Below are 13,596 nucleotides of genomic sequence, written 5' to 3' on the forward strand. Positions count from 1 at the left end.
ACATTTAAGTCATAATGAATGATACTCATTTAGGGCAACACAGTGCTTGACTGGATAGCGCAGGCGGTGCGGAGGTGCTGGGTTTGATTCCATCTGCGGCCTTCCTGCGTTGCATGTTTTCCGCGTGCCCTTGTGGGGTTTCTCTGGGGACTCCGCTTTCCTCCCACATTCCAAAAACATGCGTGGCAGGTTAACGAAACACTCGAAATTGTTCCGAGGTGTGAGGGTGAGAGCGAATGATTTGTTGGTCTATGTGTGCCCTGTGATTGGCTAGCAGCCAGTTCAGCCCCCCCCCCTCCCCCGCCTCGTACCCGAACACGGCTGGCATAGATTCCAGCACGCTTGCCACCTTCATGAGGATAATCGTATTAGAAAATGCATAGCTGGATTATTGTTGTTGTACTGTAATGTACAGTTTTTCTTCTGTTTAGTGTGAGTGTTTTTAATCGTGAAATATGGTCGTTACAAAGTGTACATTTAGTAGGTAGACACAGTCACAAAAGAAAATCTGCATCACTTCATTCAAGCTCTAGCTAGCTAGCTAGCTAGCTAACCTACTCAAATCTTCTGATTGGCTGTGACATGATGTTACATGACGTGCCCCGGCAGGCAGCAATGCCAGTGTCGCTCACGAAAAGCAGTTGCCTGACGGGACACATTACGTGACATTGGGTCACCTTCGGCTTGATGGTGCGGCAGGCTTAAATTGCCCGTGTCTAATATTTTGAAGAGTTTTTGAACAGCACAAGGCAGACTCGGTTCCCACTGTACTTACTCTTTTAATATGACTGTGTAATTCATGTTTGGTGGAGTGAGAGCGGTAGCTCAAGTTGGAAAGAGCGAAAGGAAGTAGTGATGAGCGCACTCTCTAATCTGCCCGTCCATCCGAGTGAAGGGGCAAGGGAGTGAGAATCAGGTCTGCCGCGTTGTGGAGGGCCAGAGTAGGGGGAGTCACTAATTACAGCAAGAGGCGGAGGGGGAGAGGCAAACGAGAGCGAGGGTAAAGAGCATGAGAGGGGATGGAGCAAGGACAGTGAGAAGGTACAAGACCGTTCACTCTTTCTCGATTCTGCACCTGTGAGCCCCAGCGCGTGCGGCTTGTCGAGTTGCTGGGTGATCGCTACGCTTGACAGGATCGCATCGGTCCGTGACACCAGCAGAGGACCATGGGAACTCTTTGCACCTCTCTCGCTCTTTGCCTGCTCTTGTCCACACCCGTACCAGCTCAATGGTGGAATTTCATCTGGGCAAGCCCCAAGAGCAGCCCTCGCCCCTCTCCTCCATCTGTAACTTCACCGAGCCCTTTGGACATGCGAGGGACAACGGCGTGGGTGAGACCTGAGGACAAGACAACAGGGAGCGCTTTCACTCCTGTGATCCACACCAAGATGTCATATCTTGGCCCGGCAGGGTCTCTCCGGGGGACGCCACCTCCGGGGGTGATGATCACGAACTCCAGATCCCATTTCAAACCATTGAAACGCTGGAAGAGCGGTGAGTGTTAAAACCGGAGAGTAGAAGACAGCTTTTCGATGCTTTTTGTAACTTTGTTGCCTTATGGGAAGTCCTTTATGTGGCATTCAGCATGCTGTCCATTTTGAACCAGGATCATTAATCTCCAGATTTTTTTTGGGGGGGGGGGGGTGGTATTGCTATTCCCCTTGCCCCCTGCAACCTTTGAATGAATTGTATCATGGGGTAATATTATGTTCCAGACACAGCACACACTAATTTATACATCAGAATTTTTCAGAATTTCCCAAGCTTTATTTCTCAGGGTATCGACTCAATCTGGACTGTTTTGTTTGGCCTTGATGATGTTCCACCTTTCATCCCAACAGACGTCGTCAATTCACGCACAAGGCCAGTTAGGCCAGCGCGAGCCATGTGCGAGTGCCAGCGTCGTGGCTTGTGCTGTCCTAACTGGCCTTGTGCGTGAACTGATGAAGCCAGTTAGGACGAGAGGCGGAACGTCTTCGAAGACCGCCGCAACAGTCCAGTTGTGACGGATTCCATGCCCTGTGAAGGAAATGATTCTTCAAGCACACCTATGACTTTCTCGAAGCTCTCGCTTTTGCTCTGGTAGCATGCTGGTATGTGACATCGAGGTCCCCTCATTTGCGTTGCACTAAATCTTTGAGAGCCTGAGAAATCTAGGGGGAGTGGGCCAAACAGCGGGAAGCTTTTGTGTGGCCTGACAGGGTCGAGGTGGGTTTAAAAGGTTACGCGCGGCAACACGGAGGGGCTGGGGCTGGATTTTTTTAAGTCTCGCCAAGCTGCTCAAGCATTCATGCGGCCAACATGATGGGGATTACGTGGAGATTTGAAGGAGAAATTGTGGTGCAAAATTAGCTCCATGGTGGACAGATTGATGAAAAGATTCTGATGGAGCTGACATCGGTTGACGGAGTACGAGTCCTAATTAGTCTCCCGAAAGATCAAAATGTTGCACTGGTACATTTAAAGGACAGGCTAAGTACTTAGCTTTGGTCACAAATTAACTGAATTGGTCAATGGACATGCACAGGTCTCGGTGAAGGCATTGTGATGCAATTTATGATGACTGACACGCATTCAAAAGTTAGTTTTAGGCTTTTCAATTCACATTGTTCATGTCCCGCTGCGGATAAATGGACACTCGTGGTTTGAAAGTTGCCACTTTGCTTCCTGGCTGCTGGCAAAAGGCGTTTATCATGAATATAATAAATCACAAATGTAAAGCGCATCAGGCATATTTCATTGGAACAGTTGTGTGTGTGATCGAGACAGACGCTCGTGGACCCAAATGCCCTCAATCAGGCGCAAGTGCAGGTGGGAAAGATTGAAATGAGCACTGCTCACCCAAGCCCCTCTCATGCTGGGCCAATGTCGAGAATGAATTTCATGACCATCCCGACCGGGGAGGCGACGACTCGCCCCCAGTGTCGAGAAAAATGCAGGATCCTCTGAAGATTGGACACAATTTTGTCCATGTTTTTAAGTTTTGGTACTTCTTATAGTATGCTTAAAATACAGTATATTTATGGTTTTATTCAGAAATCAGAGCACTCATGAGTGCATTGATTGATGACATTCAGTGAGCGAAATTTGCTTTGTGTTTACATGGTTTTTTTTATTGACTGCACACTATCCCTTTTGTGTTTGCAACGTTACATTTACAAATGCAAAGCTTGTAAACTAGAGTATAGTGCACCGTGGTCTGTGTTAGTAGAGCGACACATCGGCTGTCATTCTCTCTTCTTCCAACACATACCGACACACACATTCACACTCAAGCCTCTAATCGGGTATGTTTCCAGTTGGTCAGGCTGATAAATTAGAGAGCCCCAAATCTTTGGAGTGTCCGGTGTAATCTCTAGTTTTTGTTCATTTGGGTGAGAGAAAAAAAAAGTGTGTGTGTGTGTGGCACCCCCATCTCGCACAATGACTTGAAGACTAAGACGAGTTTCGGGGTTAACATTGGCCTCATTGCAATTGTTCATTTGTGATTGTTAAGGGTAGGGGGGGAGGATTAGGAAATGTTTTATGTCAATAATAAGTCCTCACTTGGGTAACAAAAGAATGTGTGCGCATGACTGCAGGTATAAATCGTGTATACAGTTTGACTGGCCTTTCATGATATGAACGTGTGGACCTTTCAGAGGTGAGTCGGCTGGGCGGGAGGGCGGTGCCGTAGCGCCCTCTATTGACGAGCCGCCGCTCAGTCAAATTGAACGCTTTGAGTCAGCCATGGACTCATACGGTCGCTTCAGCACGAATACGTAAACACCTCGACACTTTTTTTTTTTTAAACTCCACCCGTCAAGTGTAACATTTTCTGTCTCATCAGAGCAAAGCTCCGGAAGTCACCTGGACTTGACCGAGTTAATTGGCGTGCCCCTTCCGCCTTCTGTCTCCTTCACTCCCGGTTTTGAGGGCTTTCCGGCGTACAACTTTGGGCCCGAAGCTAACATAGGCAGGCTCACCAAGACCTTCGTGCCAGGCTCATTCTTCATCGACTTTGCCATCATTGTCACGGTAACAAAGAGTTTGAACAGAATCGTATGGATTTGAAACGCTCCCTAACAAAACCGAATGCCATTTTTCACGTTGAAAAAAAAATTACGCCCTCTTGTGGTATTGTATGTTCTCCCTCTTGAATTTTCTTTGCATCTTTACTGTCTTCCATTTTAGTTTAGTTTTGTTAATTTTCTTCCGTTTTGTATTCTCTGCTTAGCTCTACTTTGTCCAAAAGTGTGATAAAGGTACATGCAGAAATTACTGATCATTCTTGTTCATAGTGGTGCCTTGCAATCTGGTACTTTTCCCATTGTATTTGTGTCATTGAGTGTACTGTTGATTTGGTGAAGCAGTAATCAAATGTACACCCGTCTTTTTTATTAATTTCCCTTAGATCCGCCCAGCCAGCCAGAGAGGAGGCATGCTCTTCGCCATCACAGATGCCCGTCAAAAGGTGGTTGAGTTGGGCTTAGCCCTCACTCCAGTTCACGCAGGACAGCAGAGTATCTTATTATACTACACCGACAGCGAGCAGCCATCCCATAGCCAGAAAGCCGCTGCCTTCAGTGTCCCAGACATGACAGACCAGTGGACGCGCTTTACTGTAAGTCGCGCACCAAGATATTTGTGAAATTACTCTCAAGTACATCAAATCTGTAATCTACTTCAACTAATTACACTTTGAAACCACTGGAACAACTGCATGCAAACTTATGACAAATGCCTCAGACCTGTTGCCACGGCTATCCTTCATATCAACTAATACTTGCTTAAGCAAATGCTTTGATTATTTTTGAGTCTTCAATCAACCTACCATGCATGTTTTTGGAATGTGGGAGGAAACCGGAGTACCCGGAAAAAACACACTCAGGCACTCTGGAATTTATTCGGTTGAAAATAAAAAACCCGATTCATCCACTGTATTGCACGAGTGCATCATCTAATAAGTGGTGACAAAGTTTTAGTTTTCAAGTCCATTAATGCGATTTGTAAGTCAGGGTTGTGTCTTTTTGACTTGATAGGTTGTGGTGGAGCACAATGAGGTGCGTCTCCACATGGACTGTGGTGAAGCCGAGAGGACGACCTTCCGTCGAAGGCCAGAAAGACTCACTTTCTCACATAACTCTGGCATTTTCGTTGCAAATGCAGGAAGCACCGGTTTTCAGAATTTTGTGGTAAGTGGAAAACAGACACGTTTAATGGACTGTTGATACTCACAGAACTCGCATGAACTATGTGGGGTGTGCTACCAGTCATAGCATACCAAAATACGTCATGACCACCAAAGATCCTCAGGAATGCAAATGTCTATTGCGTAGATTTCTTGACATTTTTGAGAATCAAACATAGGGAGGAAGTATGCGGGGAGTGGAATGGCGTCTCATGTGGAAAGGGGGAGTGAAGAAGGGAGTAAGCTCATGATACCAGATGAGGAAGTCAAACATGCCATTTAGTCTTAAATCCCCTCAAAGGGATGGCGAGAACTTTACCATTCAGAATCGTGTCTCCCAACAAGCAGGGGAGACAGGCGACAACTATAACACGGGTCAATTGTAACACTTGCTCCAATCAGGAACAAGTGAGGAATCACCTGATTCATCTTGCACATGCTTAGTTTATGCACTCACGGAGAGTGAGTTGTAACGTTTAGGAAATTTGAAAATTTAACACTAGCTAATATTTATCTTGAATGCATCTGTACAAATTTGATTTCTAACAGAAAAACAATTGTATTGCAGCGTCCACGCAAAATGCAGTTTTTTGCACATTACCATACGCTTGAATGCTTGTCTCTCAGCATTTTTACTGGAGTCTTTCATGTCATGATGGCGCCGCATGCTCAGCTGTACTGAGCAACGCGTGAGTGGTAGAAGCTTAACCTTAAGAAAGCCAACACTTACACATTTTCAATTTTATCCTGGCACAGAACAAGACCATCATGTCTTTTTTAAAGCATGGTTATGATTCCTTGCACTTGCGTACAGTATTAGTTAGTCACTTTGTTAGTCAGCTCGCGACCAAGATACTTAGTTTGCTGGCTACCAAGCTAGTTAGTTAGCTAGTTAGTTTCTGCGTACTCTGTATTCGTGAAAAAGCATCAAGAAATAATTCTACATTATGTTGAAGTTTCCAACTACAGTTTTTCCAGTTCCAAGTTAACGAACTTGTTGAGACTGGCATAGTCGGTTAGGCTTTCAATGCACAGTGCTCACAAAATAAACACACGCCACAAATGCTTAACTGTTGACATGGAAAGAAGACTCTGTAATTGTCCATTCATTCCACTTTTGTGGCATGTAGCCTGACTCTGAATTGAGGATCAAAAGCATCCCGACATCGTTATCCAGTATGGAATGTGGGGCCATGTATGAGTGTGTGCGCGGCGCTATACATGTTGCATCTTTACCAAGAGCACAACTCTTTCGTGACAGTCAAGTTGTTGCTTCTTTAGAAGAGAGAAGTTGAATTGTACGAGAAACCTTTAGTCCGGAGTTCATTTTTCATCGTATACCTGAAGCATTTGAAATTTTTTCCAGGGATCCATTCAGCAGCTACTTATCAAAGATGATCCCAGGGCAGCCGAGGAACAGTGTGAGGATGACGATCCCGATGTGAGCAATACACACAGTGCGACACATCGATGTTTACAGTAATTTTGTCTGTGGCCAGAATCAACCTGACTCAATGAATAAAATGATCATTCACTCAACAAGAAGAGTACGAGCGCAGTATGTGTATTCGAAATGAGTAAGATCACTGCTACGTTACCGAATGTATCGCACAATGAATAATTCAATGCTTTTGTCCAATATCTCAAGTCCTAAATGACAATCTATTTGAATGGTTTTATGCAAATCATTTGATCATTCATCGCCCTATGTGAGTTTGTATAAGATGATAACAAACTGTTTTTTTCTTTACTCCTTTCTGAATATAAAACAAAGTTCAATCGGTAGATAGTACTGTAGTACAAGAACTGATCAAGTACCGTACTTGTAACCGTACCGCACTGTAATTCTTGTTTGTTGAATCATTTTTCCTTAAGTTTGTTTTCCTTTTACATGCCGCAATGGTTGAAGGCTTCTGGGTATGCTAGTGGCGATGATGGTTTGGAGGACCGAGAGACAGAAGAAGAAATCAGAAAAAAAGCAGGAGGGGCGAAACATGGAGCAGCACAGGTATTTGAAAGATTTTTATTCTTACTCTCTGTGTTACAGGTGGTTCTGGCAGGTCAGTCTCTCTTGATTTGGATGTGGGAAACAAAATCAAGGAGGAAACAAAAAACCAAACATACCCTTCCCCAAATGCATATATAAATGAGCTACCATGCATAATTCTTCTTCGTTCCTTCCATAGTTACTGAAGCACGGTTGCAGTCTGATGACATTGAACTTATTTACGCAAGCCTGAGTAAGGACTAGGTGGATGTTTCCGTCGATGCCTTCCAATAAGACTTTTTACTTTGCGCTGGGTTTATCTAAAACACCCAGACCCAAATAAATATGTGCCTGTTTGTCATCTTTCTTCCTCCCACATCTGGGAAGTCAGGCTAACCCTAAACATCCCATGGAGCACCCTGTCCTTGAAGTCTCAAGGGAAATTCTGGAAACATCCTTCAAAAGCTGAAGTTCTGTCATTTTGGGTGTTTTATCCTGAATGAATCACGCGTGTAGTTGCCATACATTGATTCGGTTTGTTCATAAACGTCAGTAAGGTTGAGCATGATGCGGTTTCATAGCATATGGCAAATTCACCGATCCCTTTCGTGTAGGAAAACACAGTTCCAATTCGAGCGCCACCCACAAAGCCTCCAACGCCGGAGCGTGCTGAGGATTCAAGCCGGCTGACCTCACTGGAAGCCAATGAAGAAGTCTCGCTAAGAGGTTCAGTGAGCGCATCTTACGTCTTGGTGGAGTTTGTTTTTTGTTGCAGCTCCTTACATGATTTCAATTTAGTGCTTCCTTTAAATAAAAATCGGATTTGTCCTGATTGTTAATGTAATAATTTTGACATGATTGTGGATACAATGTTAGAAATTGCCATTTTCAGGACCTCAGCAGACAGACGAGCCAGGTGAAGCATCTGAAGAGGTCAGTTCACAGTCATGAATATTGTTTCAATCTATGCTTGATTGTGTCTTTTTTTTGGACAGAAAAAAAATCATCTGTGAACTTTGAACATTTGGGTTATTGTCCAGCACACTTTAAAAGGAGAGCCAGGGGAGCCTGGCCTACCTGGCCCCCCTGGGCCGACTCTTCTTCCGAGGCAAACTGAGCCAGGGTCAAGAGGTCCACAAGGACCACCAGGAATCCCAGGAAAGCCGGGAAGAGACGGACAGCAGGTTTGGGCTTTGTGTAAATCGGACACAGATTTGTTCATGTACATTCCACTGACCTCTACCAAATATTTAACAGGGAATGAAGGGAGACAATGGAGATGCAGTAAGCTTCGTATTACTACTTTTTTTTTGTCATCAGTGACGTGCTTTATGTTATACTTTGCAATGAAACATTGGTTGTTGTTCTAGGGTCAGAGAGGACCTCAAGGATTTCCAGGTTTGGATGGAGATGCTGGAGTCAAAGGAGATAAGGTCTAGCTCATTGAAATCATAATAAGAATAAGTCTTAGTTCATGCACTTTGTTTACTCCAACACCACCCGGTCTCTTCTAAGACAGCTTAGTCCAAGGTTAAACAGGTTGGAAGGCCTGTATAAAAAAAAACAAAACGTGAGTCGTTTTTAAATATTTCCTTTACGTCTGCAAGCCTTAGCAGTAGTGGCAAAGCCTTGCGCACTTTGGGAGTAATTACTGCACCAAAACTTAGATGTACTTCCAGCAGGTATAAAGTGTAAATGAATATTTGCCACCAAATCGTCAGAAGTGCCAGGCGGTTGTCGAAGGGCCATTGTCTTTGTCAGTCATTGTGTTCTCTGAGGGGAGACTTACTGCTGCTCTTTTTTTTTTTCTCTTTTTTTTTTTTCTTCTCTTCATGACATCGGTACCTCCAGGGAGAGCCCGGAGTTGGTTTTCCAGGTCCACCGGGCCTACCCGGACCTCCTGGACCCCCTCGATCACGCAGTGTGCCTGTAAGTCATGTTAACATCCAGTAGTCATGCAATCAAATCCTGTTTTGTGATGAGTTAATAGCACGGCTGTTTGATGCTTGAGAAACTTGAAGTATGATGAATCCACATCCATTCTTTGTTGTGTTGTTCCGTAGTATGGAGAAGATGCGCTGGGTTCTGGGTTTGAGGACCTGGACAGCGATACTGAGCTCATTCGGGTAAAGGGAGATCTGTGATATCCACTCGACAAAGATGATCCACCAACACAATTGAGTGAGTGTCACTATGCTCGCCAGGGTCCTCCAGGGCCACCTGGACCTCCGGGACCACCCGGTCCCCCTGGGACCAACCCTTCATCATCAGCTGACATTGCCGAGGGCCTCTCTCATGCTGGGCCACATGGTGCCCCTGGTAAAAATGGACTTGTAGGCCACCCAGGAACACCAGTAAGTCACAAATGTAAATATATATATATATATCAACTTGAAAACTGAAGGGACGAGAGTAGAGGTGTGTGTGTGTGTGTGTGTGTGTGTGTGTGTGTGTGTGTGTGTGTGTGTGTGTGTGTGTGAGTGAGAGACCTTAACGTGTTTACGTTGTGTCCAGTCAAATTGCTCGTCTTTGTTCACCTCCCACCACCGATATGCCGCCTCCTCCATTTCGACGTTCCGCATCGAACATTTGCTGCTCCTCTCCACTCTGTTGCAGATGTTTAAGGATTGGTTTAGTGGTTCTGGTTCTGGGTCTGGTGCTTCAGGTTTGAGCACAGAGTTGCACTCTGACCTTGGCTCTGGTTTCAGTTCTGATTCTGAGTCCAGTTTTGCTTCCGGGTCTGGGCTTGACTTCGGCTCTGCTTGGGTATCGGGCGAGGTATATTGATATATATATTTCTGGGGGGGAAGGGGGGGTTGCATGGTGAAACAGCAAACCATAATGCAATGTTACAGTCACAAGCCAGTGCACTGAGTCAGCATTTATTTACTTATATTCTATGATGTCATATATATGCTAGTCTGAGACAGTAAAAGTGATATTTCTACACATTTGTGAATGAAGATTGTCCTGAGGAATAAAGAGGCCCCTACCTCAGTACTCTGGCTAATAACTGTACACTGTCCTCCAACGGTATCTTAACCTGCGGCTGACAGCTGGCTCTTTTTCGCCCGAAGTGGTCTTCTGCATCCACGCAGATGTGTGCAAACCAACATCGCTTCTCCACCCAGCGATGGTTCCGACTCGTTTGACATGATCTGCTCAGTGACATCACTGGAATGGAGCTTCACACAAACACGCATGCTGTCGCACTTTGAGACTCCATTTTGCTTCTCTCATTCCATGTTTGCGCTGTTTTTTTTTTATTTTTTGTTTTTTTTATTCCATGTTCTCAGTGAACACATTGTTCTAAGGCATACTGAAAAGGAAACAATATGACATTATTGATTCAGTATCTCAGTCTGCCTTGCAATTAAGTGTTTCTGAAACTTTCGAGGAATGCGAGCAATCCTTAAGGATGACTTGTCAGCTTTCCGTGAAGGATGAGAAGGAAAAAAATGATAGGCAGCTTCATGCTACGTTTCAACAATTGCAGTGATAAGAGATGTTAACTGGATTTTATTTTGTCGATGCTTTGATGCAGTGATTGAGCTGTACCGGTCAAAAATATAAATGCGACACTTGTGTTTGCTCCCTTTTTTTTTTTTTTTTAAATGAGCTGAATTCAAAGACTTTTTGTACAATTTGGGTAAGCTTCATCTCTTCACCAGGAAGTTGAGTATTCCTCTAAACAAGCTCTCGCATTTGGATTTGGCCCTGAATGGGAATGGCTGAGGGGGTCAACAAACGGCTTAACTACATCATCTCCCTGGAGCTCACAAGAATCAAACTCCTTGAGGCCCACTCTTTTGCATGTTTTAGTCGTTTGCCTCCTCTCACACGCATGATTCAACTGATCAGCTCATCAGCAAGCTCTGCAGGAGCCTGCTAACCATTGTTAGCAAGAGAGTGGCCCTCAAGGACTGGAGTTTGACACCTGTGCTCTTTCTTTTATTTCTTGATATTTGTCTTTTTTGATTGCAACGTTGCCCGTGACAGTCTGCGCTTGTTTGTTTAGGGTCGAGCAGGAAAAGATGGGACTCCAGGCCTCCCTGGAGCTGCGGGAGAGAAGGTCTGCTAATCACAACTTCCACATGGTGTTTGTGCGTCTATGCAATATCCCAAAGCAAATATTCTTAATACGACGGTGCTCCGATGAACCCCCCGCTGCCCAGCATGCATTTCTGCCTTATTTTGGATCCTTTCGTAAATACTCTCTTGTTGTCCTTTCCCATGAAATCTTTAGGGTGACAGAGGTTTGCCCGGATCACCTGGGCCAAAGGTAATTCTGCTCATTCTCTATATTCTGTATTTGAGTTCAAAAACGTCGGCAAGTCAAGGAAGTTTGCGTTTCTCTGCGTCTCCTCAGGGTGAATGTGGAACCGCAGGCAACGCGGGGTCAGCGGGACCTCAAGGGCCCAGCGGTCCACCGGGAAGAAGAGGCCTACCGGGTCCACCAGGACCCCCGGGACCCCCTAGTCCTGCAGGAACCAAATTCTTTGTTGAGGTGGTGACCTGCTTTTCTTTTGTATCCACTGGCTCCACTTCCGTTTCAAAATCGTATCTCTTTTAGGATATGGAGGGATCTGGCAAGAGTGACACGTTCCTCGGAGCAAGAGTCCCAGGCCCACAGGTCGGTTTCATTTCATGGGTCAGTAAAATTTTGTGCTGTGTTTTATTCGATCCGCTTTGTCCATTCTGTTGTTTAGGGTGCACCTGGTCTTCCTGGTTCACAAGGTCCAAAGGTTGTGCTATATTTTTGCAGTACTCTAGTTCTCCATCACTTGTTTGCTCGTATTGCGGCATCACATTTCTATTCTCTGTCTATTGAAGGGTGAGGATGGAGCTCCAGGTCCGCCAGGACCCTCTGTCAAGGTACAACTCCTACTTGTTACGACCACACACATCCCTCCATTATTTTATTGATTTGAATTTTTTTTTTTCCTGGTCTTCCTGGTTCACAAGGTCCAAAGGTTGTGCTATATTTTTGCAGTACTCTAGTTCTCCATCACGTTTGCTCATATTGCGGCATCACATTTTCATTCTCTGTCTTTTGAAGGGTGAGGATGGAGCTCCAGGTCCGCCAGGACCCTCTGTCAAGGTACAACTCCAACTTGTTACGACCACACACATCCCTCCATTATTTTATTCATTTGAATTTTTTTTTTTTTTTGCCAATTTAGTCAAGCATTCCTTAGATGCGCTGTTTGATTATAAGACATTCACCTTGGTGATATTAAACAGAGTCATTTGCCGTTATTAACTCCATTTCTTCCATCAATTTAATTGTAGGGTGAAAGAGGGGACCCAGGAATAGAGGGTTTGCATGGTCCCGCCGGACTACCAGGTCCGAGGGTACGTATATCGCGCTCTGTAGCATACAGTGCATCCACAAAGTATTCACAGCGCTTCACTTTGTCCGCTTTTTGTTAGGTAGCAGCATCATTCCAAAATAGATTTTTTCCCCCCTCAAATTTCTACACACAACACCTAGAATGCCAATGAGGAAAAGTATTTTTGTTTTTTTCCCAAATGTATTCAAAATAAAAAGAGCTAAGAAATCACGTGTTCATAAGAATGCACAGTCTTGCCATGAAGCTCAAGAGTGAGTCAGGCGCATCACCTTTTAGCTTTTTTGAAGTCCGTTGATTCCGTTGGAAGCCAAATGTGTTCCCTGGAAGGTCTTTGTGGACAATGGCTTGTGCTGTCATTTATTTCATTATTTTCCCAAATGTATTCAAAATAAAAAGAACTAAGAAATCACGTGTTCATAAGACTGTACAGTCTTGCCATAAAGCTCAAGAGTGAGTCAGGCGCATCACTTTTCAGCTTTCTTGAAGTCCACCGGTAGTAAATTCCGTTGATTCAGTTGGAAGCCAAATGTGCTCCCTGGAAGGTCTTTGCGGACAATGGCTTGTGCTGTCATTTATTTCATTATTTTTCTGCCCACACACACATTAGTCTCACTAATGTTATTTACTTGATGTGCGCAGGGGGTTAAAGGCGAAAAGGGTAGGCCGGGGCAAAAGGTAGGTTTCGTCGCTTCCGTGCTTTATTTCCCAACCACAGTTTTGTGTTCCCACATAGATACACGTAAATAAACAAATCTCTCTGCGTCCCGCAAGGGCAATCGTGGCGCGGATGGCCTCGACATCATCGGACCACCTGGCCTTCCCGGACCTCCCGGCCCTGTCATTAATCTGACAGATGTATGCACACATTTCTCCCTCCGTCTTCTTTTTATTCCCCCGCCCCAAAAAATGCTTACCTGTAAATTGAAATATGAATATAAGTGAAAGACAATCCGTCTTCTTTTAAATTCCCCCGCCCCAAAAAATGCTAACCTGTAAATTGAAATATGAATATAAGTGAAAGACACATGTCGTTTTTTTTTCCTGACTGTTTTCCCCAATCAACACATACACATACAACATTGTAT

At 44.7% G+C, this 13,596-nt stretch overlaps 1 protein-coding gene across 1 annotated transcript in view; it reads left to right on the forward strand.

The window, feature by feature from the left end:
* Positions 1-788: 788 nt before the first annotated feature.
* col15a1b (collagen, type XV, alpha 1b) overlaps positions 789-13,596 on the forward strand; it is a 20,979-nt gene continuing 8,171 nt past the window's right edge. The window contains exons 1-24 of the mRNA XM_019869268.1: positions 789-1,494; positions 3,830-4,017; positions 4,394-4,603; positions 5,022-5,174; positions 6,537-6,611; positions 7,080-7,178; positions 7,772-7,883; positions 8,050-8,090; positions 8,186-8,341; positions 8,415-8,441; positions 8,528-8,590; positions 9,009-9,086; positions 9,221-9,283; positions 9,362-9,511; positions 9,774-9,935; positions 11,176-11,229; positions 11,404-11,439; positions 11,527-11,664; positions 11,731-11,790; positions 11,867-11,902; positions 12,217-12,258; positions 12,450-12,512; positions 13,151-13,186; positions 13,283-13,388. Coding sequence (XP_019724827.1) covers positions 1,167-1,494; positions 3,830-4,017; positions 4,394-4,603; positions 5,022-5,174; positions 6,537-6,611; positions 7,080-7,178; positions 7,772-7,883; positions 8,050-8,090; positions 8,186-8,341; positions 8,415-8,441; positions 8,528-8,590; positions 9,009-9,086; positions 9,221-9,283; positions 9,362-9,511; positions 9,774-9,935; positions 11,176-11,229; positions 11,404-11,439; positions 11,527-11,664; positions 11,731-11,790; positions 11,867-11,902; positions 12,217-12,258; positions 12,450-12,512; positions 13,151-13,186; positions 13,283-13,388 — 2,476 coding nt within the window. The 5' untranslated portion in view covers positions 789-1,166. The remainder of the gene's footprint in view (positions 1,495-3,829; positions 4,018-4,393; positions 4,604-5,021; positions 5,175-6,536; positions 6,612-7,079; positions 7,179-7,771; positions 7,884-8,049; positions 8,091-8,185; positions 8,342-8,414; positions 8,442-8,527; positions 8,591-9,008; positions 9,087-9,220; positions 9,284-9,361; positions 9,512-9,773; positions 9,936-11,175; positions 11,230-11,403; positions 11,440-11,526; positions 11,665-11,730; positions 11,791-11,866; positions 11,903-12,216; positions 12,259-12,449; positions 12,513-13,150; positions 13,187-13,282; positions 13,389-13,596) is intronic.

This window comes from Hippocampus comes, unplaced genomic scaffold (genome assembly GCF_001891065.2).
Source record: "Hippocampus comes isolate QL1 unplaced genomic scaffold, H_comes_QL1_v1.1 scaffold117, whole genome shotgun sequence".
NCBI classification, from domain to species: Eukaryota; Metazoa; Chordata; class Actinopteri; order Syngnathiformes; family Syngnathidae; genus Hippocampus; species Hippocampus comes.